Genomic DNA, 20,391 nt, shown 5'->3' on the forward strand with positions numbered 1-20,391 from the left:
AAAAAAAGTGAAACTTACGTGGAGTAATCCACCTACCAAAACTATGATAACAACCTCCCCTGCAGGTTTAAAAGGTTAGGGAAGGGGTGGAGGGACAAAACACAGAAACAAGTGACGACGAACAAACCCGATGTTGCACCACACACGCCTAAGCGACCCATTCATCCTCCGCTGAGTTTTCTAAACCCGCAAGACCTGGAATCAGTTCATCAATTTGAGAAACGTTAATGGTAGATGCACCGCGGCGTCGAAGTGCCTGGGACACCGCGTCCTGCACCGTTAGATGCTCCCTAATGGGTTCACGGCGGCGCTTACGTGTCGAATGCGACTCTTCAAGTCTCTCAATTTCCTCCTTCGTGCGAGCAGCGCCGAGATTCCAACTTTCCCCATACAGCGCCTCGCCTACTTTTTGGCGTCTCAAGCGTTCCTCGTTATCAAGCACCAGATATGGTTCAAGGTCTGTCATGTCGTCTAATTCTGGATCCTGCAACACAATAAACTCCCAAGGCAGTGCGAGGGTACGCTCATTATCATACAATACCTCGGCTAGACAGGGATCTATTTTGAATTTGGCCTCTGCTGCACCTTCTGTCTTCACTACAGCTTCTTCCTCAGGCAGTTGAGGTGCCGGCACCACATCATCAGGGTTGACAGCCTCCATATCGAAATCGCGACGGATATCTAACACATTCGGATCACGTGTCATTAACATACGATAATAATCGGTCATTTCGGAAAGAGACATCCCTGCATTAGGTACAGGTGGTGCTCCCTTCTCAGGTGTACTCGGTTCCTGTCGCACGGGTTCCTGCTTGACCCGCTCAAGTTTCACCATAATTTTGTCCTCCTCTTCCTTCACACTTGCCCGCGCCTTCGACGAGTCGATCGGCTTGGTGTTGGGCAGGCCAAGAATCTGCAACTGTTGCTGAGGGGTTAATGTAGTTAAATCTAAACTAGCGTCACTTGGAGTTTTCCCCTCTAACGCACAGTGGCAAAGTAAAAAATGCCTCCACTTTTCGCAGCGATCTGGGGTGCTTGGGGTTGAAACCTTCGCTTCGGCCACAAGCTCGTAATACATTGCTGACAATTGCCGCAGCTCTGCATCACGCTTGTCCCCATCATACTTTTTCGTAGCACTGGTGAAAGCTGGTGGAAGTGAGCTGTCATCCCTTGTATACTTATCAATACTATCCAAGGCTGCTGTGCTTGTGGCCGCAAATTCGTCCAAACGCCTAGATATGGTCCCTGCGGTTAACCTCACGAAACCACAAACTTCGTCAGGGGATCGCGGGATGTTAAACATGTAACATGCCACTAAAAGGGCGGCAACGCATACGCCAAGCGGCCGCCGACCGCACGCTATCCAGTCGTCATGCATGGCACGCAGAACCTTTAGTGCGCAAACCACTACTGATCTCGTCATTTGCCCTAAATTCATTTGCTCAGCAAACCTATGCACGACACATGATGGGTCAATGACAGGTACCTCAGTCCGGGTAGCTTCGCAAACGAGATGCATGTATGATAATATATCATATGGACTCTCCCCGGTGGCATCCGCGAAGTCGAACACCATATGAGATGTTCGTTCTCGACGGCACATGGCATACAAAACAGCGCAAAGAATAGCTGGTCGGGCGCCAGACACCGCGTTAAGACTAACTGCGAGTTTGTAAAGCCCCAGTGCTGCCTCCACCATGTCATCACTTACATCTAATTGTCGTGCAATTGTCGCCATCCCGCGACGAGCGGCCTCGATTGAAGGTCTGGCGGAGGGCATACGAACACTAACGGAGCCACGTGTGGGTCGCAAATGGCCAAGAGCCCGTAACCTTCCACCTTTATCACCACGTGCAAATATGGGATCCAATTCGAGTTGAGGATCCTGCACGATATCACCGCATAAAGTACAAGTGATGGTGCCGCGGGCGCGGTCTACATACTGAGCTGAGGTAGGATGCGAACAACTAGACATCCACTACTAATAACAACAAAAAAATTCCAAATTAGTTAAGGCAAGCAACCTTCTAATATATATATATATATATATATATATATATATACGTGCGTGCGTGTGTTTTCTTTTCTTTTCTTTTTCCTTCACAAATGGGCGTGAAAGGATATAAAAATATCACCAAACTACTAGTTCGTTCCAACTAGTTACCTTCCTGAACACCTCTTGTATAAGAACTAATGGCAGGTAATGCACCAACGTACAGGAACAATCCCGTGCCTGAAATACAGTTACAACTGAAACACGTACAACGAAAAAAAAAAAATTAAAGTTTAGGAACACAGTGAACCTCCAATGTGCCCTTGCTTCTCCACACTTGAAACGAGAAGACGCACTTCGGATGAGTTACGTAAAAATTAGAAAGAACATTAAAAAACAAGGAGTTGAACGCAAAAAAAAAAAATTAAGATGAGTGAAGAGAACGAGCATTAGTGTTGAACGCAGTGTACTCATTATTAATCGTGCGGATGGTAGGCAAACTGAACAGTAACGACAGCGGCAACAATACGCCGGAGGAAAAGAGTTCGTTAATGAATAATTCATTGAATGTCCGCGCGCACTGCCAAGCAACCTTACGACAAAAAAAAAGGCCAAAGAAAAGATGTAAAAAGCAAGGGGGCGAGAATGAAGAAGTAATTTAAGGATACCTCCTTTCTCAATCCCTCGCTTGCCCACGATTACTTGCAGGACATTCCACCTGGCGTAATAAATGCTTGGAAAACAAACCGGTAACGGCCCTTCAACTCACGCTCAACAATGCGCTGTGCTCGGTAGCAAATCGCCTCTAGTTTTGCGTAAAAGGTAAACATGTATGCGGGCCTATCAAAAAATACCTCCGTAATAACCTCAACCGTCCCAGAGTCTTTTTTCGTCCATCCAATGATCCGATGTCGCATTTGGTGTGGGATCTCATGCGGAAGGACCTCAAAAAAGCACTGCCGTAGCAATTCCATCACACGATCAACAGGAGTGGCATCCGTTGTTTCATTTCGAAAGAACTCCCAATCCCCTGGAGAGGCGTAACGGCAGAGAAGATCCTTCAACTCCACGAGCCCATTTCCACCCTTCACACTAGTTTCACTTACGCAGGCAATAGGAAGACATAAAGACTCCAAATCAGTCCGCATCGCAAAATATAACTCGCGGTGTCTTGGGGTTTGTACTCGGTCCATCATTGTAATAACCAAAACTACAGGCATCTTACGCAGTGATGCCCGGTGGACAACCTCACGGGCAACAGTCTTTTGTTCCGGCTCTACAAAACCGAGTCCCGCCGGTAGGGTTAACATAACGAGATCTGTAACGGTAAAAGCATCCCATGTCCGCGCAACAGGAGCAGCATGACGGCGGCGGTCTTTTTCACCGTTACAAATAACAATACCGGGTGTATCGAGTAGCACCAATTGTGTATTGTGCACCGTTGCAACGCCCCTCGTCCACTCCCTAGTTACACCACTACGATTACTTACAGCACCAATATGACTTAGCGAAAGGGCATTTAGCAGTGATGTTTTCCCGCTGTTTTGAGTCCCCACAATTACGGCTCGCAACTTGTGGGCGTCTGGGGGCTGCTGAAGTGTTGATTGCTGATTTATGTGAGATCCGGAGTTGCTCTCATCATTTAGTCCAACCCACCGAGCAGTATCGCGTAATGGAAAAGCTTCCTCCACAGGTGTAAAGCGTCTTTCCTTATAAATACGAGTAAAGCGCTGCGCGACAGCGTCAACGTTGGCATTCTTCTGCTCGGAAAGTACAGAAACGATGCGCTGCTCCCAGCGGCGTCTGCTGTACACGGTATTTAGTCGGGAAAAAGTACGAGACAGCATGCTTGAAAATTAGAGCTGTTGTGCAACACAAACAGAGACACACACACACACACACAAAGGCAGAACCGTACACCTATAAGAAGAAAAAATAAGAAATACGTAAGTTTCGAAACCAACCATTTGGAGAAATAAGACGATTACAAACACGTCAAGAACAGGGGGAAAAAAGGGAGGTAAAGCGCCTGGAGGAAACAAACCATTGAAGGGAAGGTGGTTCAGCATTTACCTCACTTAAACCGCAACCTCGTCGAACAGTAAGCACACGAACAAATGTGTGCATGTGAAAATAATAAACACGAACAACTTTCCCAATTGTGGCGAAATTTTATGATAATGATGGTAAGGAGGAAGAAAGGAAGAGGAGGAGAAGGGGGAATAAAAAAAAAATGCGACACAAAACTCCGCGCATCCGGCAGCTGCTGACATCAATCATAAAACCGGCAGAAATTGGTAACACACACGCACATGAGCCCACAGTAAAGCTGTGAACATCAGTGAGCTCATATACATTCTTTTTTATATATATATTTCTCTCGTAAGGAAGGAGGAGGGAAATTTACCGAAATCGCGTGAGACTACTGCACCCCTCCCTTCCGTGTTAACTATAAATGTAAGCAACTCGCCACTGCTTCTCCACAAACGGTAAATGAAACATGTGTTGTTTCTTGTTTCTGTTATTTTTCTGTTTTCTCTTTTTTTTTCTCTTGTGGCTGTTGTTGTTGTTTTTATTTTTTTTCCCCCTTTTGGTATGGCTGTTGTCTACAGATTTGATACGCCGCTGTACTCCCGTCCCAGTCGGCGTATGGCACCACGGCGAATAAATAGAAATACCATTGTACCAACTATTCCAATTAGCAGTAAATATGCAACTAAATACCGTTCCCGTGGGATCTCCGGTTGTTGTTGGCGTTGTTGTTTTTGTTGGAGTTGCTCATGAACCTTCGCGGCAATGGAGACATTTGTAATATTTTCCATATTCCACTACAAGTAAATATTATCAAAATAAATGGCACCAAAATACACCACTTACAAACTGGACACAAATTCGATGGAAAAATACTTGAAACAGTAAAAACGAAAACGAAAAAAAAAAGAACTACAATAATAAGAATAATAATGATTCATTTATTTTTTGTTAATATTCGAAACAAGAAGAAAAAAAAAAGGAACAAAGTAGAGCTTGTTAATTTGTTTTCTTTTACAGCATCATGAGCAAATGATATGAATGATAAGCACAAAAAAAAAGATACCGACAAAATATAAACATGAGGGCAAGTTTTTAAAAAGAAATATGTGAATGTTACTGCAATAGGATCTGGGGAAATTCGCACTGAATGGTGAGAAGTTTACCAAATGTTCAAAAACAAAAATAATTATATGGACACACAACCATCACAACTTTAAATGACCGGTTGAATACTCATTGGAACACGCCAAACTCTCAAAGAAATATTTCTCAACATTGCGCTCAAGCAAACGATGCAGTAGTAGCAAAAAGGCATGTAACTAAAATAGGCGGTAAGCAACGAGGAAAAGGAAAAGAAAAAAAAAGGAACGCAACAATAAAATATTCCTACAAATATACACAGTACCAATATATGAAGTGCGGTTCACAACTACACCGAAGAGAAAATCGCGGTTGAGGTACAGAAGGATTTTAAAAAACAAAAAGAAAAAGAAAAACATTAGTGACTGTAACACGTCATTCCACACACAATCTTTTTATATGCTTTCCTCCTCCTTTTCTTTTCTTTTCTTTCCTTTTCTTTTTCTTTTCTTTCCTTTCCTTTCCTTTTCTTTCCTTTTTCATATATCATATTATATTTTCTTTTTCTTTTTTTCCCCCTTTACGTTTCAGCACCACATCGGCGCAATTCCTCCTGCAGTACGCGACAACACTCCGCGAAAGGCCTCCCGCTTCCACAGCAGCATGACGGAGCATCCGGTGGTGAATTAATGAGATTTTGACGGAATGCCTCATCTCGAATGACGCGAATGGCCTCCGGAGTCCCAATATTTTTTAGCGCATTAAATTCAACGCATCGCCTCCGTAATGACGCAATTGTGCCGAATCGCTCGTGAATATTAGATTTAACGCCTTCTCGTGGTATTTTCCGTCGCTGCCTCCAACCCAAAGCTGCAAATATGGCGATAAAAGTAGTAACAATAACATACATACGCAATGAATCTTGATGAAGCCTACTGATAATAACTGCACCAAACCACCACACAATTAACCAAAGAATGCGCCTCACCCATCGCTTTTTGCTTTTTAACGAAGCCCGCTGCCTTCGCTCCGAAATATCTGAAGGTGGAGCCATTAGTTTCTAAAAGGAGGAGGAGGGGGGGACAATATGCGCAAATACGGAAGATGATACAACAAAATATATATATATATATATATATATTATTATTATTATAAAGAGGATAGATCACAAGTGAATAAACGGGCGACGTAAACTGCATTCACAAATTGAACCATAAACTTTTTCTCACTCTTTTTGAGGTGACGATATCATGGCGGCAAAAAAAAAAAAAGAGGAAAGCAAAATTAATAACACCGTCGCAGTTACTCACATGAGTTTTGTAATAGTTCCATAACATCAAAAATGCACCTTCTAATAATTAGGATGAAAAATATAAAAAAAGGCTCATTCCTCCCCTCATCAGCTCTCAGTATTGACTTGAGCATCACTCCGTTCAGATTATAATACCATATAATATAAAAGTGTAAGAGATAAGAGGAAGAAAAGAGGCTCCAGCACATTAACGGAAAAATAATACACACAAATCACTAAAGTGATGTTAATAACAACCTCAAACTTCAATAAATAAATCAATATATATATATATATATATTAAATAAATAAATATGTATATTGATTTATTTATTTGATATAATGAAGTTTTATATGGTGTTTACCAGTACCCGAAAGGGAATACAACCGATCCAACGCACTTTTACAACATCATCAATGTAAGCCAAAAAGACCCGAAAGGATTTCTTTTGCTGCCACTTTCAACACAACTCCATCATTACTCCTATCATTTATACCTAACATACGCACTGAATAGTAAAGAAGAGAGAAATGAAGAAAAATGAAGAAAAAGGAAAAAATAGAAAGAAAAATAGAAGAGTCATTAAACAATGATGAGTTATTGCAGTAAACATTCACAAGTCAAATCCGTATATTTAATGAAAGGAGGGGGGGCAGTCACACGCAAAGCTCCTGAAGGTTTCGCTGGGGGCAAGGCAACTTCATACAGCGGAGAAGACTTTTTTTAAAAGAGAAAAAAAGCGCCAGAACCATCAGCTACACACCAACAAAATAAAAAAAAAAAGGAGAGCGCCACTCCACTTTAACCATGCATATATTCACACAACACCCTCTTTTTCCTTGATTCTCACACTCTTTTTTTTCCCCCATTCTTCCTCTTCTTCTGTCCTTCCTTTTTTTTTAAAACCTTTCTCCCTTTTTCCACCATATAGAAATAAACGTGAACATTTAAATATGAATGTATACCTTTTTTTTTCACCTTTTGGGTACAGAGCTTTGACTACCACATGCAGAGCATACATATGTTAATCCCACAAAAATAATATAAATAGATACAGATATACTTTTTTATTTATATTTGTGCTTGCATGTGTGTGCGCGTGCGTGCGTGCTTGTGTTTGTTTGTTTGTTTGTTTATATCCATGTGTATAACCATATACAAATGTATTTTATATTATATCAATACGCTGTCTTTGCTAATTTTCTTTTTTGTTTTTTTTGGTTTTGTTTTCTTTTCTCCTTCTCTTGCTTTTGATATTTTTCCCCTCTTTTTTTTTTGCTTTTTTCTTATTCCTTCTTCGTTGTTGCTTCCTCAATTTTACTTCTGCTTATAAATATATATATATATATATACTACCCAACCATTCTTCCAGGTAATTCAGCGCTGATGAGTATCGACTGTGAAATACTATCTCTAACAATCCGTAACAAAAATAAAACTGAAAAAAAACATTTTTTACCAATCGTCGCTACATCCAAATAATATGAAAAGGGCTCAGCACATCTCATGTTCATTTGGGAAGCGAAGACTCGCGGCTCCTTTTGTTTGTTTGTTTGTTTCTTCTTTTCTTTCTTTCGTTTAAACTCTTCTTTTTCCACTTCGACGTTTTTTTTTCTTTTTTTCCTTTCCATTCTTCCCTTTTCGTTTCCCGCTCACATCCCTTTTTTTTCCCCCTCTTATTTTGAATTTTTGCTTCTTTTCCCTTCTTGTTTGTTTGTTTGTTTGTTTGCTCTTTTTTTTTCTTCTTTATTTTGATCTGACGTATTCGTTTTCGCTAGTTATTCCTTTTGTTTTCATAAAACACAAACGCCGCTCTCTCTCTCTCTCTCTCACACAAATTTCTTTCTTTCATTGTTTTTTTTTTCCTCTTTTGATCCTTTTTTTTTTTCTGCTACTATTGTTTTTGACTTAGTCATGAGCCTCATTTTCCCTTCTGTATTTTTCCCCCCTTAGAATCCGTTCCACTCATTTATATATATATATATAATTTATAAATATTTAAATTTATTGTGAAAACCTCCTTTACGCCGACGCATGCGCGCTCTCACTTGTCCCACCCTTTTTTTTGGTTCTTTTTTTTTTCTTGTGTGTCTGTCTTTGCGTATATTTTGTTTGTTTCTTCTCTTTTCTGCATTTTCTGCATTTTCTTCATGCCACATTTCCACTCCAATCCTTTCGCCACTTCCGTTCCCTTTCATTTCCTTCCCATCATTATAACATTACTGTTCATACATAATATTCCCCAAATACAATATAAAACAGCGGTACCACATTTAAAAATAAATTAAAAAATTAAAAAATAAAGTAAAGTTAAGGTAAATAAAAGACATAAAAATAAGAAAAATAAGAGAAAGAAAAGCGAACCGCTGAAAACACACACATATATGCGCGTAAAAAACAAAAAAACAAAAGAAACAAAAGGGGAAAAGGAACAAAACAGAACAGAACAGAACTGATGAGGGAAAGAAATGAAAGAAATGGGCAAAACGAAGAGAAGAGGCACCGAAAGAGTAAAAGTCATCTTTTTCTGTCTTTTATTTTTTTTTTTCGTTTCATGGCCACAAAACATGAAGCCATACACGCACGTATACTCATGCACACGGTAAAAGCAGATGATTCCGGTAATAATTTTTTTTTGTAAAAATAAAAAAGAAACCCCCAAAAAAAAAAATACACAAAAAAATGGTAGGTAACAAAAAGCCGCTGGTATATAAACACACTATATGATGAATCGTAAATATTGTGTTACTTATCAAATGTTCATGATCCTCTTCCCTCACACACACACACACACAAACATACCGTAAGAGAGAAGATCAGGGACACTTCCAAACACAATAAAACGTAAAAAAAAAAAAAGAACGAAAAATGAGAGGAAATTCAGGCGGGACGACGCGAGAACTTTTCGAAAGGGAGGAATCGGTAAAATAGTGCATAACAAAAGGAGAAAAGAAAAAGAGAAAAAGAAAAAAAAGAAAAAAAAAAGAGGAGAAAAAAGGGAAAAGAAAAAAGAAAAAAGGGAAGAGGGAAAGAAGACAACAACGGTCAACTGGAACGAAGGAAACCCACATATGAAAATAACTGGGTGGTGAAAACAGCAAAAATAGCATATGAACAACAACAACAACAACAAGAACAAACAAACAAACAAACGAGCAAAAAAAAGTAGAAAAAACAAAAACAAAAACAACCAAAAACTGACCACCCAAATTTGCCTAACACACGACACAAGAAATAATAGCCAAAAAGTATGCGCGAAGAAATATGAAAGCGAGGGAGTATAATTAAATGAAATGAAATGAATGAACGAATGAATGAATGAACGAATAGTGGGCATGAGATTGCACTTTTCAGTAGTTCAAGCCACTCAGAGGTGTTGTGAATCAAAAAAAAAAAATGTAAAACATGGACAAAGAAAACAGAAAGGCAAACACACACACAAAACAAAAAGTAAAGGAGATTTGCTTCAACCACATATAATGTGATTTAGAAAGAACAAAACAACAAACAAAAGGGAGAAAGGTACGTTCATGATGCACACAAAAAAACAAAAAAACAAATACGAATTTGTACCAAATAAAAACAAAAAAGAAGTTAAGAGACACATTTTGCGTACGGACGCACTCAAAAATAAAAATGGTGCAGCGGTACCCAAAAGAGAGGAGTAGGGAAAAGGGGGACATACATGATGCCAACTGTAATGGTGACAGGAACAACACACACTGAAACGAAAACAAAACAAAACAAAATACCAAACGAGACATGCGCTTAACAATGCAGAGTATTTCGCTTCAGCTCGTTTCGCCTCGTTTCTCATTCCTTTTTTTTTCATTTTTTTCTTTCATTTTTTTTTTTGCGATGTACCTCTCCCAACTCATTGCATCCTCTCATGTCATCTTGTGTTTTTTTTCCGCATTCCTTTTTATGTTGTTATTTCATCATCATCATTTTCATCACAATAATCTCCTCTCTTCGGCAGCACATGCACTTCCACAACTTAGTGTGTGTATGTTTCTCTATCCCCTCCTTTTTTTTTTTGAATTCTCTCTTCTTTTCATTCTTTTAATTGTTCGTTCGTTTGTTCTCCTCTGCATTCACTCAACTGTCCTTTCCTCTCATATTCAACGGAATGTGACATGTGGAGAATTGACAGACATTTCAACGCGTCAAGTAAATGCTCCAAATCATCATGAGGATCTTTCTTCAATCTCATCTTGTCATATATATATATATATATATATATATATGATGAAATCAATATTACCCCTTCGTTCATCCTCTCTTTCTTCCCTATTTTCCTATTACTTTTTCATTTTTCTTTTTTCCCTTCTGTTTTTTTTTATTTTTAAAGAAAAGGTTTCCCTCGCACTTTTCTGTCCGCACACATCCACACACACAAAAACAAACACACATGCAAAATCTCTTTCTTTACTCTTTCCTTTTTTAAAAAAAAAAAATTTCCCCTAATCTTTCCAAATATTTATTCTCACTACCGTCAGGCAACTCTTCTCACTTCCTCTTCTTGGGTTTCTCTCGTATGTGATGTTATGTATTATTTTTTTTCTTTTTTTTTGGGGGGGGGAGGGGAAGTGGAGACGAACACTGCTGTAAAATGTGTCTGTTTGCATAAGATGCGGGTTCACCTTCATTCGGTGGGGAATAAAGAGGGAGAAAGAAAGAGAGAAGTAGTTAAAAATAAAAAAGAGAAAAAAAAAGAAATGAAATGTGTATGTAACTGACTTCAGGAATATGTTGCGGGTAAATAAATATTTATTTTTGGACTCCAACTACTTTCATATTGCCACCATAATATTCCCCACATTCACATCCATTACTCCGTCGTATCGCGTTGTACCCTTTTTTTTTTATTTATTACTTTAATCCTAATCTCAACCACCTCAACACCATCCTTTTCAATTGCATTCTTTTCTCCTCTCCTCTTTTTCTCCCCTTTTGCTATATATTTCTCACCTTTTCTTTTCTCTCTTTTTTTTTTATTGTTTTGTACAATCAACTCTGTATGTTGTCACAATACGCGCATGGCTCCCTATACAAAAGAAAAACACAAATACATGTACACACGAAAAAGCGGAGACACATACGTCTTTCTTTCCAACGACGCGCTCGACGTGGTTGTGCTTAGGTTTTCATATTATAATTTATTATTTTTTTTTAATTTTTCACGCTCAAAAATTGATTTCATTATGTTCTCCTCATTCCTTCCACTTCCACTTCCACTTCTCCCACCTCTTTCTGTTTCTCTTTCTGTTTGTTTCCCTTCCTTTTTCTTTTTGCGTTTTTTTTTCCACCTTTCATTCGTTCTTTTCAACCGGGTCTGGCTCACTTCTTGCTGAAGGTTCCCTTCATTATCATATTATTATTATTATTATTGCTAGTGAGCTATTCTTTTCTTCCCTTCCCTTTCCTTTCCTTTTTTTGGATTTATTTATTTTTATTTATCATATTTTTTTTTTCTGTTTCTTATTTTTTTTTTGCCCTCTCCACTATACTTTTATACTTTAACCCTTAAGTTAAATAAACAAATAAAACACACATTGCATCTCGGTTATGATATCTTATAGCATCATGCCTTTACCTCAATAAGATATTTCCCTTTTGCCCTTTGTTTATCTGTAAATAAATAAATAAATATAAATATGTATACACGCATACCAAAATGCATATACTTAAATACTTTTGTTGAAATTGTATCTCTTCCTCCCTGTTTCCTTCTCTCCCTCACATTTCCGCTATCATTTGTTTCACCATCTTCATTTTATCCGTTGGCTAATTTTCCTGATTACCGTTTCTTCTCTTTGGCTTTGCCAACTCCTCCCTCTTTTTTTCTTTTTTTCTTTTTTTTCTTATTCTCCCATCTCTTCCTCCCTTCTCTCATTTGTGTCAAATTACCCCTTCCTAATATTTTCTTTTGGTTTTTGTTTCATTTCATTTTCCTACTCGTTTACCCTTTATGAACCTTTCCGTTTCGGTACACATCACTTATCCCTTCTTTTTCTTATTATTATTATTATTATTCTTATTATTATTATTATTTCTTTTCTTTTTCCCTCCACCCATCACCCCTCTTCCTCATCCAATTCGATCCAATCCAACATTCTTTCACATCTGACATCAGAGTGCATTCTGTACCGTAACGAAAGAAAAAAAATACACACAGAAATATATATATATATATATATATATACTCATTCTTTGATGTTTTTTTTTTCTTTTCGTGTCTGAAAAGAGAGAAGAAAAAGAAACAATAACTATAACAATAACAATAACAAGTAACAACAAAAACAATAGTAATAATAATAATACGGCCAAAGAGTAAAGAGTAAAGAGTAAAGTCACACCTGCCCACAAATATGCATCTCACATATCACATAAAAGTCACTTTTTACCCCTTCATTTACGGGCAGGCCGACCGCTTTGTTGCCCAGTTTGACCCGGTGCCTGCTGCGGAGGTGGTGGTGGGGGAAGTTGAGTTTGTTGAGGCGGTGCATGCATCATATACTGCTGATACATTGCCATCATTTGTTGTTGTGCATATGGATTAGCAACGGGAGGATAAGCACCATAGCCACCATACCCGCCATAACCGCCATACGCATTGAAACCATTGTTCATGTTACGCCCACGTTGATGACCGCTAGCAGCCAGCGCTACCTTCAGTCGTTTGTTGAGGATTACAAAACCATTCAATGATGCAATCGCCTGTTGAGCACTCGAGGCGCTCTGAAACTTCACGAAACCATAACCGCGACTTTGACGAGTCTCCCGATCACACACAATTTTAACCGACTCAATTGCCCCGAAGCGCTCAAACAACTGCCGGAGTTGCACCTCATCAACAGTAGTTGGAATATAATTTACCATAAGATTGCGTAGAAAATCGGGTTCTTGATTCACTTGACCCAACGGTTGCGGAGGAGGTGCCTGTTGTTGTTGCTGCTGCTGCTGTTGTTGCTGTTGAGCGGGTTGTTGTTGTTGTTGCTGCAACTCCGACTGCGATTGCCCGGTGGTGTTGTAGGGGTCACATGGAGAAGCCAGTGGAACCTGAGACATTTGTTTTGCGACTGCACCGTCAAAAAAATCAAGAAGAAAGTAAAAACAAAAATATAAAAAAGAAAAGAAAAAGAAAAAAAAGACCTTAATCTTTATGTACCGAGATGCGACGGATTATTTGGAGAAAGAAGGGGAAAAAAAGAATGAAAATTGCTTTGATTAAAAGATAAACAAACGGACAGGAAGTGAAGATTGAAGTGGAAACATCGGAAGTATCCCGCAGCATTATTTGAAATAGGAGGATGGTAAGAAAAAAAAAGTGGAAGTTAGAGTAGGGAGTGAATGTGGATTATATGAAAAAGAAAGATGATTACCAAACAAAAATATTAATGGGGAGAGGAGGAGGAATTCAAAAAAAAAATTAAATGAAGAAGGAAAGAAGGGAAAGGAGCGAATGCAAAGTTAAAGGATTAAAATCATAGAAAATAATCATTGCAAGATTCCCTTCTGAGTTAAGCCCCACTTAACATTTCTGCTGTCGTTGCAGCAAATTGTTGTCCTCCTCTCTCTCTCCTAACTCTTTTTTTTTGTTGTTGTTGTTACAACTGTTTTTTTTTCTTTTTATTATTTCCTCTCTTTCCTCATCCTTTTCCCCCTTCTTGTCTGTTTATCTATACTTTTGTTCACCTATATATATATATATATATATATTTGTATTTTTGGTTTTTGTTTTGTCCCCTTTGTTTTGGAGGGATGTTTTTCTCTTTTTTTTTTTTCTTCTTTCGTTTTAATCACCTAATTATTCTCCTTTTTTTTTCTATTTAATTTTCCTCCTTTCAGAAGAAAAAAAGGAGCACCTACTCCCTTTCGCTTTCATCTTTATATTTATGTTATTTCATCCCTCTGTTGTTGTTTTTTTTCTTCTTCGTATTATTTTTCCCCCGTTACTTCTGCTAAAACTATACCATCAAACTCCCACCGCCTTGTTTTACAACACCACTGCATCGCAGCGAAAGGAAGGGGAGAAAAAAAACAAAACAAAAAAAAACACACACACACATAACACAAGAAAGAAGGAAGGAAGGAAGGGCACGCACACAGAAAGATTTAAAAAAACAAAACAAAATAAAATAAAGAAGAAAAAGAAAAAGAAAAAGAAAAAAAAGAGCGGGGAGAACAATAACAATAATAATCATCATAACAAAAGTTACCCAAGATGAGATGTTACGTCACACACGGGGTCAAAGAAACTCCTCCTCCTCCACCTCCCCTTTCCTCCTCTTGTCATAAAAAACACACAACATTTACACCTAATCCCATTTTTAACTTCCATTCATAATTCTCATCCCATCATAACTCGTCAACTCATCCACATAAATTTTCTCCCGTTCCTCCTTTTTTCTTTTTCTTTTTGTTTTTTTTGTCACTTTGTTTGTTTGCTTGTTTGTTTGTTTTTGTTTTTGTTTGACGTTTCCCCCACACCCACACATACATACACATACACAATTGCATATCATATATGTAATATATATTATGTAAAACGACATACGTGTGCGTTACCTTTCTCTCGCCCTCTGTGTCCCTCTTCGTATCACAACTTGCCGGTGTTTCTTTTAATTTTTATTTTTTATTTTCTTTTATTCATCTTTTTCTTCTGTTTGATGGTTTGCTTTCAAGTCCTCACCTCATTCTTTCCTTCTTTTTCTTTCCCATTTGTCAACATTTCGCTTTATTTCATTCTTGCTCTTTTTCTTTTTTTTTTTATATTTCTTTACTTTGCTTATTATCCTCAAACTGATGTAACTGACGTTGCTACCTTTTGTGGTAAATGCAGTAAATTTATTTAAGGCAACGCATAGGAAACAATAGAAAAAAAAAAGAAAAAAAGAAAAGAAAGAAAGAAGCGGGAACACGAAGAAAAATGAAAAAGCAACGAACTGACACCATCGCAAAACAACAAACACTTTCGCGTGTATCACTTTTTTGTTTTATTGTTTTCTTTTTTCTTTCGCTTAAATTGCAAAAACTCCAACACTCGTGCATTCATGTTTCCCTTCACTTCTCTTCTTTTTCACTTTTCAATTTGTTGCTGTTGTCGTTGTTTATTTATTTTTTTTTTTAATCTCTGCTGACAATTCCCCCTCCTTCTATTGGTGTTTCACCATTTTATTTAATATCCTCTTATAAAAAGCGCCAATTTTCATTTTTTTTTTTAAATTTATTTCCCCCTCCCCTCCCCTCCCCTCAAGTCCACCGTAGTGAAGTCACTTGAAAGTAACAAAATAAAATATACCATCATAAAAAGTATTTTATTTTATTTCTTTGTTTCGTATCCACATATCCAATAATAAGTGAATATATATATATATATATATATATATATATATACATATAAATACGTATATAACTACATATAAATATATGAATACAGGCACGTGAGGGAAAAACAAGAAACACAAACACAAACTGTCACACAAGAAAAAAAAAAACGACAAAAAGTTTACCGCAACCGCACGATGCCACAGCGGCAATAATAACAACCAAATAGAGATGGAAAAATATGGGAGGAAAAATAAAAAGAAAAAAGAAGAAAAGAAGAAAAGAAGTACCGACGAACAAAAACAAAAAACACAAACATAAACACACAAAGGAAGAGAAGTGTACGAGCCCAACTAAGGCAATGAAAAATTGGAAGAAAATAAAGGAGGTACGAGTTAGAAATGAAACACAAACACACAAACAAAGTCATTTCATTTCTTTTTTTATGATTCTTTTTTTTTAAAAAAAACCCATATACAAATACAAACACAATAACAATAACAACAGCATCGGTAGCGGCAATGAATTTCCTTTTTTTTTCTTCATCTTCCTCTCATCCTCTTTTTCCTCTCACTTATATTTATATCAGTAATTTGCATCCTCTCAAACATAAGCCACTAATCCTCTCTTTACTCTGCCAGTGAAGGCATTGAGAGGACGTGAGAAAAGAAAAAAAGATGAAAAAGGAAAAGGAAAAGGAAGAGGAAGAGGAAGAGGAGGTAAGGACAAAAAAGGAAAAGAAAAAAAGGAAAAAAAAGAAAAAAAATTTCAAAAAAACAACAATAACGACAATAACAAATACTCAAAAAAAAAAACACAAAAAGAAAAGAAAAGAAAAGAAAATCCGCTGAACAGAAGAAAAGGTATGGACTGCGGTGATATAATATTGACGGTGGTGTCAAGAAGGTCTCCTTCCCATGAGATTAATTTCACGCGATAAAAAAAAGAAAAAGAGGAGAGGAATGAAAAAAAAAACAGAAAAGACGCAATCTTTTTTTTTCCTTTCGTATTTTTCTTTTTTTTTTTCTGTCACGTTTTGCTTTGTTGTTGCGGTTTCATTTTCTCAAGCATTTGAGGGACGTAACATCAAAGGTGCTGTTGTTTTTTTTTTCTTTTGCGCATGCGCGGAGTTCGTAGACATTTAAAAAAAAATTTTATATATATAAAACATACATATTATAAATATATAAATGTAAATATATGTATAGAATCAACGGATGGATTAATTGAAACTGAAGAAAAAAAAAAGACCAACGTGTACACAGGTGAGCGACAACAATAATAATAATAATAATAACCGACACACACACACACACACAAAGGGATTAAAAGAAAGGTAAAAGAAGGCGAAACAGCGGTGGAATATAGAAGTTTTTTTCTTTTTTCTTTTCAAACAAAAAAAATAAAAGATAAAGAAAAGAAAAGGAAAAGAAAGGAAAGTAAAGTAAAGTAAAATTGTGTCCTACGCCCTGTTCACATTAAAGCAGCACGCGACTGGAAACAAAAAATAAGGGGATTCAACACCACAAACGCAAAGCATCATTTGGTGGCAAAACGAAACACAAAAAGAAATTTCATTTCTTTCGACTATTAAATCGCTCACCCCCTTTTTCCTTTTTTTCTTTTTCTTTTTCTTTCTTTTTTGCCTTTTCCTTTCACTTTTTTTTTTAAAAAAAAAGAAGAAAAAAAGGAACTTCTTTTTTATTTGGTTTTAGTCTCACTTACCTCCATCCCGCTCGGTTCATTTAACCTTCTCTTTTAATCCCCTGAAACTTCACCTCCTCTCTCTTTTCTTTTTCTTTTCATTTTCCTCCTCTTAAACTCTCGCATGCATTTTTTCTTTCTTTTTTTTTTTTAAACCCTCCCCCTTCCCCTCTTCACTTCAGCCGTCTAATCAGGAGGCTATACAAGAGGGAAAGGAGTATTTTTATTTTTTTTTAAAAAAAAAGAAAAAAGAAAAGAAAAGAAAAGCGAGAACCACTCGTTACAAAGGCGAGAAACAAAGCGGAACCAAATAGAGAGAGGAAAAAAAAAGAAAAAGGAAGAAAGTAAACAACAAACAACAACAAGTCAAATATTAACGAATAAGCGCACAACCAGGTAAGCGCACACATATATACATATATACATATATTTAATATTCACTCATATATATATATATATGTATACGTACACGTGGGCTACGGAGCCACAACAACAATAATGATGGTGATGATAATGATGATGATGATAACAACAATAACAATAATAGTGATAATAGTAACAGCAACGGAGTTCAAAGCAGAATCAAAAGAAAAAACAAAAAAGAAGAAGCGGGAAACAAACAGTAGACAAAAACAAACAATTTTTTTCCTTATTTTCCTAATTACAAAACATTAGCAGTGCAGATCGGTGACATCCACCACAACAGGTTGAAGAAACTAGGAGATATATATATATATATATAAAGAGGTAGTCTGCTACGTAATTACCCACACGTGGAGAGACATAAAAATATAAAATCAATGGGGAAACATAGCCAGACAAATCATAATAACAATAACAATAACAATAGTAATAGTAATAACCGAAACTCTTTGAATCCAATGCACACACCGCACCCTTTTCTTATATCGTCTTATCATGCGCAAAAAACTCACATGACAATTTAGCAGCGGATACGAAAAGAAATGTAACGAAATGTTTAAGAAAAAAGGGGGTGCGCGTACTGAACCAGTGACAAAAAGGAGCGAGGGGTATAAAAGGTAGCAAAAGAAAAAAAAAAGGAGGAAAACAAACAAAAAAAAGAGAAGTTCGGCGCCTGCATTTAACGCAACGTAGCGCGAGAACGAATAGGAAGAAAAACAAACCGACAGATGTCGGCACCATACAGGGCCAGGCAAAGCCGCGCAGCCAGAAGAAACAAACAAACAAACAAACAACAACAAAGAGAAGAGAAGAGAATAGGAAAGAAAAAAAAAGAAAAAAGCCACAGTCCATAACAAACAAAGGTAAGACCATGTCACAATCCAGAAGAAAACCAAAACAGATATAATAATAATAATAATGATGATGATGAAAAATAAGAGAAAAGGAGGAAAATCGTCGGCACGGCGACGCTCGTCTGTCATCATTTCGTGTGTTTTCTAGGCAATAGAGAGGATCTTCTTTTTTTTTCCTTTTTGAAATAAAATGAAATGAATAAAAGGGTCAGCGCAACGCGAAGCTAATCAAACAATCACAAAATATCAAATAAGCGGCTAGGCGGGGTTTCTTTTTTTTTTTTCATCACATATTCGTATCGTCCCCTTTTTTTTTCTCTCTTTTCGCGATATTCAAACAGTTTTCAATTCCATTGGCGGGTTCCAACCGGGTATTGGGGGGACGACAGTCATTTACTTTGTTGTTGTTGTTGTTTCTTTTGGTAAATGGAAAAATGAAGAAGGAACTGAGCGGATCAAATTTAAAAAAAGGAAGGAAGGTAGAACAAAAAAAAAAACAAGCGCCGTCCAACTTCACTGCTACGCAACAACGACATCAACGTTTCAGAAAACCGAATTTCAATGACAATAATAACATTTAGCAAATGCTGGTCGTTTATTTGAAATACTACTCCTCCCATTCTTTTCCTTTTAGCTTCTCCTCTGGTTGTTCTTATGTTGTGGCGTTCCCCAAAATCTGAATAAAAATACACCTCTCTTTTTTTTTTTTCTTGGTCTTTCCAATTTTATTCGGATTTCAACTTTGCTTTGTGTTTGCTTCTGGGTTTTGGCTTCTTCACCAGTTTCTTTCATTCTCCCCCATTTGAGATTCCATTGCAGACATTAAATCCCCACCCTTTTTCCTTTGTTGTTGTTGTTGTTAATAATTTTCCTCTCTTACTCCACTTGACTCTCTGTGTTACTCTTTTGCTTCTCTTTTTTTTTTCTCTCTCTTTCCCCTCGCGGAACACTTTCTTTTACCTTTGAGTCTTTCCTGTTTTGGGACCATGTTTTACAGTTGCATATATATATATATATATATATATATATATATATATATATAAGTTGTTTGTGTTTGTTTGTTTATTTTTTTCTTTAATCTTAACTGTCCACACATACTTAAATACACCAGAATGATTCAGTCTGCTCGACGTTAAACGAGCAAATAGAAGATAACTCAGATGTCAAATATTTACTTACAAAAATATACGTTTGTGGGACGCGGAATTTTGTTATTGTTTCTGTCGTTGATGCCTCTGTCTTCTTTTTTTTTTCTTCGGTTTCGCCTCCTTTCTTTTTATTTTATTTTATTTTTCTTTTTAAGCCCTCTCCTCTATTCCCTCTCTATCCAACACCTTTCTGTCACTATTTGCTCCACTTCATTCCTCTTCTCTTTGTGTTGTTCCTCTTTATTCGTTTTCTCCGACTCATGCTTCATTTTCTTTGTTTAAACCCTCTCGTATTAGTGGAAAAAAAAAATTCTTTGCATGGTGTGATTTCGACCTTTGTGACATTTCACACTTACCTCTGTTTTTTTTTCCTTTCCTTTCCTTTCTTTTAATGTTGGTTTGTTTTGTTTTGTTCTTTCGTCTCTTTTTCTCCTCCCCTCCATGGTTTTCTTTTTTTTTTCTTTTTTTAACTTCGTCATGATTCATCCATTCATTTGGGTCTAGTGGGGAGGGAGAGCCGCTTCTCCAACTAT

General features: G+C 37.1%; 4 protein-coding genes across 4 annotated transcripts, besides 76 other annotated features; all 4 read right to left on the minus strand.

Annotated features, from left to right (window-relative positions):
* Positions 1 to 148: 148 nt before the first annotated feature.
* On the minus strand, positions 149 to 1,975 carry Tb11.03.0670 (transcription factor, putative; the record flags this gene model as incomplete). The annotated part of the gene is made up of 1 exon (XM_823046.1): positions 149 to 1,975. One exon carries the CDS (start codon positions 1,973 to 1,975, stop codon positions 149 to 151), a length of 1,827 nt encoding a protein of 608 aa, XP_828139.1.
* Positions 1,976 to 2,030: 55 nt separating this feature from the next.
* Positions 2,031 to 2,063: a microsatellite.
* A 628-nt stretch (positions 2,064 to 2,691) lies between these two features.
* On the minus strand, positions 2,692 to 3,840 carry Tb11.03.0660 (hypothetical protein, conserved; the record flags this gene model as incomplete). The annotated part of the gene is made up of 1 exon (XM_823047.1): positions 2,692 to 3,840. The coding sequence occupies one exon, from the start codon at positions 3,838 to 3,840 to the stop codon at positions 2,692 to 2,694; it is 1,149 nt and encodes a 382-aa protein (XP_828140.1).
* A 25-nt stretch (positions 3,841 to 3,865) lies between these two features.
* Positions 3,866 to 3,896: a microsatellite.
* A 602-nt stretch (positions 3,897 to 4,498) lies between these two features.
* Positions 4,499 to 4,601: a sequence feature (T-rich).
* Positions 4,602 to 4,904: 303 nt separating this feature from the next.
* Positions 4,905 to 4,960: a sequence feature (A-rich).
* Positions 4,961 to 5,580: 620 nt separating this feature from the next.
* Positions 5,581 to 5,646: a microsatellite.
* A 41-nt stretch (positions 5,647 to 5,687) lies between these two features.
* Positions 5,688 to 6,161, minus strand: Tb11.03.0650 (hypothetical protein, conserved; the record flags this gene model as incomplete). The annotated part of the gene is made up of 1 exon (XM_823048.1): positions 5,688 to 6,161. One exon carries the CDS (start codon positions 6,159 to 6,161, stop codon positions 5,688 to 5,690), a length of 474 nt encoding a protein of 157 aa, XP_828141.1.
* Positions 6,162 to 6,224: 63 nt separating this feature from the next.
* Positions 6,225 to 6,248: a microsatellite.
* A 431-nt stretch (positions 6,249 to 6,679) lies between these two features.
* Positions 6,680 to 6,720: a microsatellite.
* Positions 6,721 to 6,909: 189 nt separating this feature from the next.
* Positions 6,910 to 6,977: a sequence feature (A-rich).
* A 501-nt stretch (positions 6,978 to 7,478) lies between these two features.
* Positions 7,479 to 7,513: a microsatellite.
* Positions 7,514 to 7,534: a microsatellite.
* A 64-nt stretch (positions 7,535 to 7,598) lies between these two features.
* Positions 7,599 to 7,687: a sequence feature (T-rich).
* Positions 7,688 to 7,727: 40 nt separating this feature from the next.
* Positions 7,728 to 7,751: a microsatellite.
* Positions 7,752 to 7,943: 192 nt separating this feature from the next.
* Positions 7,944 to 8,105: a sequence feature (T-rich).
* Positions 8,106 to 8,128: a microsatellite.
* Positions 8,129 to 8,152: a sequence feature (T-rich).
* A 60-nt stretch (positions 8,153 to 8,212) lies between these two features.
* Positions 8,213 to 8,289: a sequence feature (CT-rich).
* A 77-nt stretch (positions 8,290 to 8,366) lies between these two features.
* Positions 8,367 to 8,408: a sequence feature (AT_rich).
* A 50-nt stretch (positions 8,409 to 8,458) lies between these two features.
* Positions 8,459 to 8,548: a sequence feature (T-rich).
* A 125-nt stretch (positions 8,549 to 8,673) lies between these two features.
* Positions 8,674 to 8,819: a sequence feature (A-rich).
* A 9-nt stretch (positions 8,820 to 8,828) lies between these two features.
* Positions 8,829 to 8,852: a microsatellite.
* Positions 8,853 to 9,021: 169 nt separating this feature from the next.
* Positions 9,022 to 9,050: a sequence feature (AT_rich).
* Positions 9,051 to 9,338: 288 nt separating this feature from the next.
* Positions 9,339 to 9,417: a sequence feature (A-rich).
* A 95-nt stretch (positions 9,418 to 9,512) lies between these two features.
* Positions 9,513 to 9,538: a microsatellite.
* A 31-nt stretch (positions 9,539 to 9,569) lies between these two features.
* Positions 9,570 to 9,589: a microsatellite.
* A 107-nt stretch (positions 9,590 to 9,696) lies between these two features.
* Positions 9,697 to 9,727: a microsatellite.
* Positions 9,728 to 10,110: 383 nt separating this feature from the next.
* Positions 10,111 to 10,162: a sequence feature (A-rich).
* Positions 10,163 to 10,219: 57 nt separating this feature from the next.
* Positions 10,220 to 10,254: a microsatellite.
* Positions 10,255 to 10,618: 364 nt separating this feature from the next.
* Positions 10,619 to 10,646: a microsatellite.
* An 18-nt stretch (positions 10,647 to 10,664) lies between these two features.
* Positions 10,665 to 10,746: a sequence feature (CT-rich).
* A 92-nt stretch (positions 10,747 to 10,838) lies between these two features.
* Positions 10,839 to 10,859: a sequence feature (AT_rich).
* A 209-nt stretch (positions 10,860 to 11,068) lies between these two features.
* Positions 11,069 to 11,123: a sequence feature (A-rich).
* Positions 11,124 to 11,306: 183 nt separating this feature from the next.
* Positions 11,307 to 11,403: a sequence feature (T-rich).
* A 145-nt stretch (positions 11,404 to 11,548) lies between these two features.
* Positions 11,549 to 11,580: a sequence feature (AT_rich).
* Positions 11,581 to 11,804: 224 nt separating this feature from the next.
* Positions 11,805 to 11,833: a microsatellite.
* Positions 11,834 to 11,840: 7 nt separating this feature from the next.
* Positions 11,841 to 11,893: a sequence feature (T-rich).
* A 140-nt stretch (positions 11,894 to 12,033) lies between these two features.
* Positions 12,034 to 12,058: a sequence feature (AT_rich).
* Positions 12,059 to 12,205: 147 nt separating this feature from the next.
* Positions 12,206 to 12,292: a sequence feature (T-rich).
* A 123-nt stretch (positions 12,293 to 12,415) lies between these two features.
* Positions 12,416 to 12,453: a microsatellite.
* A 126-nt stretch (positions 12,454 to 12,579) lies between these two features.
* Positions 12,580 to 12,604: a microsatellite.
* Positions 12,605 to 12,660: 56 nt separating this feature from the next.
* Positions 12,661 to 12,722: a microsatellite.
* Positions 12,723 to 12,810: 88 nt separating this feature from the next.
* Positions 12,811 to 13,470, minus strand: Tb11.03.0620 (uncharacterized protein; the record flags this gene model as incomplete). Its single annotated transcript, XM_823049.1, has 1 exon — positions 12,811 to 13,470. The coding sequence occupies one exon, from the start codon at positions 13,468 to 13,470 to the stop codon at positions 12,811 to 12,813; it is 660 nt and encodes a 219-aa protein (XP_828142.1).
* Positions 13,343 to 13,401: a microsatellite.
* Positions 13,471 to 13,491: 21 nt separating the features above from the next.
* Positions 13,492 to 13,553: a sequence feature (A-rich).
* A 437-nt stretch (positions 13,554 to 13,990) lies between these two features.
* Positions 13,991 to 14,098: a sequence feature (T-rich).
* Positions 14,099 to 14,121: a microsatellite.
* Positions 14,122 to 14,199: a sequence feature (T-rich).
* Positions 14,200 to 14,519: 320 nt separating this feature from the next.
* Positions 14,520 to 14,575: a sequence feature (A-rich).
* Positions 14,576 to 14,837: 262 nt separating this feature from the next.
* Positions 14,838 to 14,877: a microsatellite.
* Positions 14,878 to 15,017: 140 nt separating this feature from the next.
* Positions 15,018 to 15,192: a sequence feature (T-rich).
* Positions 15,193 to 15,279: 87 nt separating this feature from the next.
* Positions 15,280 to 15,313: a microsatellite.
* Positions 15,314 to 15,511: 198 nt separating this feature from the next.
* Positions 15,512 to 15,533: a sequence feature (AT_rich).
* Positions 15,534 to 15,612: 79 nt separating this feature from the next.
* Positions 15,613 to 15,634: a sequence feature (AT_rich).
* Position 15,635: 1 nt separating this feature from the next.
* Positions 15,636 to 15,656: a microsatellite.
* Positions 15,657 to 15,765: 109 nt separating this feature from the next.
* Positions 15,766 to 15,833: a microsatellite.
* Positions 15,834 to 15,956: 123 nt separating this feature from the next.
* Positions 15,957 to 16,014: a sequence feature (GA-rich).
* Positions 15,979 to 16,068: a sequence feature (A-rich).
* A 325-nt stretch (positions 16,069 to 16,393) lies between these two features.
* Positions 16,394 to 16,572: a sequence feature (A-rich).
* Positions 16,573 to 16,667: 95 nt separating this feature from the next.
* Positions 16,668 to 16,713: a sequence feature (A-rich).
* A 5-nt stretch (positions 16,714 to 16,718) lies between these two features.
* Positions 16,719 to 16,757: a sequence feature (T-rich).
* A 127-nt stretch (positions 16,758 to 16,884) lies between these two features.
* Positions 16,885 to 16,936: a microsatellite.
* Positions 16,937 to 17,003: 67 nt separating this feature from the next.
* Positions 17,004 to 17,026: a microsatellite.
* Positions 17,027 to 17,124: 98 nt separating this feature from the next.
* Positions 17,125 to 17,183: a sequence feature (A-rich).
* A 153-nt stretch (positions 17,184 to 17,336) lies between these two features.
* Positions 17,337 to 17,398: a sequence feature (T-rich).
* Positions 17,399 to 17,511: 113 nt separating this feature from the next.
* Positions 17,512 to 17,584: a sequence feature (CT-rich).
* An 86-nt stretch (positions 17,585 to 17,670) lies between these two features.
* Positions 17,671 to 17,700: a microsatellite.
* Positions 17,701 to 17,841: 141 nt separating this feature from the next.
* Positions 17,842 to 17,897: a microsatellite.
* Positions 17,898 to 17,919: 22 nt separating this feature from the next.
* Positions 17,920 to 17,928: a microsatellite.
* Positions 17,929 to 17,960: a microsatellite.
* Positions 17,961 to 18,070: a sequence feature (A-rich).
* An 86-nt stretch (positions 18,071 to 18,156) lies between these two features.
* Positions 18,157 to 18,177: a sequence feature (AT_rich).
* Positions 18,178 to 18,478: 301 nt separating this feature from the next.
* Positions 18,479 to 18,520: a sequence feature (A-rich).
* A 108-nt stretch (positions 18,521 to 18,628) lies between these two features.
* Positions 18,629 to 18,650: a microsatellite.
* A 5-nt stretch (positions 18,651 to 18,655) lies between these two features.
* Positions 18,656 to 18,694: a sequence feature (A-rich).
* Positions 18,695 to 19,711: 1,017 nt separating this feature from the next.
* Positions 19,712 to 19,752: a microsatellite.
* A 196-nt stretch (positions 19,753 to 19,948) lies between these two features.
* Positions 19,949 to 20,010: a sequence feature (T-rich).
* Positions 20,011 to 20,220: 210 nt separating this feature from the next.
* Positions 20,221 to 20,248: a microsatellite.
* An 8-nt stretch (positions 20,249 to 20,256) lies between these two features.
* Positions 20,257 to 20,326: a sequence feature (T-rich).
* Positions 20,327 to 20,391: the final 65 nt, after the last annotated feature.

This window comes from Trypanosoma brucei (genome assembly GCF_000002445.2).
Source record: "Trypanosoma brucei brucei TREU927 chromosome 11 chr11_scaffold01 genomic scaffold, whole genome shotgun sequence".
NCBI classification, from domain to species: Eukaryota; Euglenozoa; class Kinetoplastea; order Trypanosomatida; family Trypanosomatidae; genus Trypanosoma; species Trypanosoma brucei.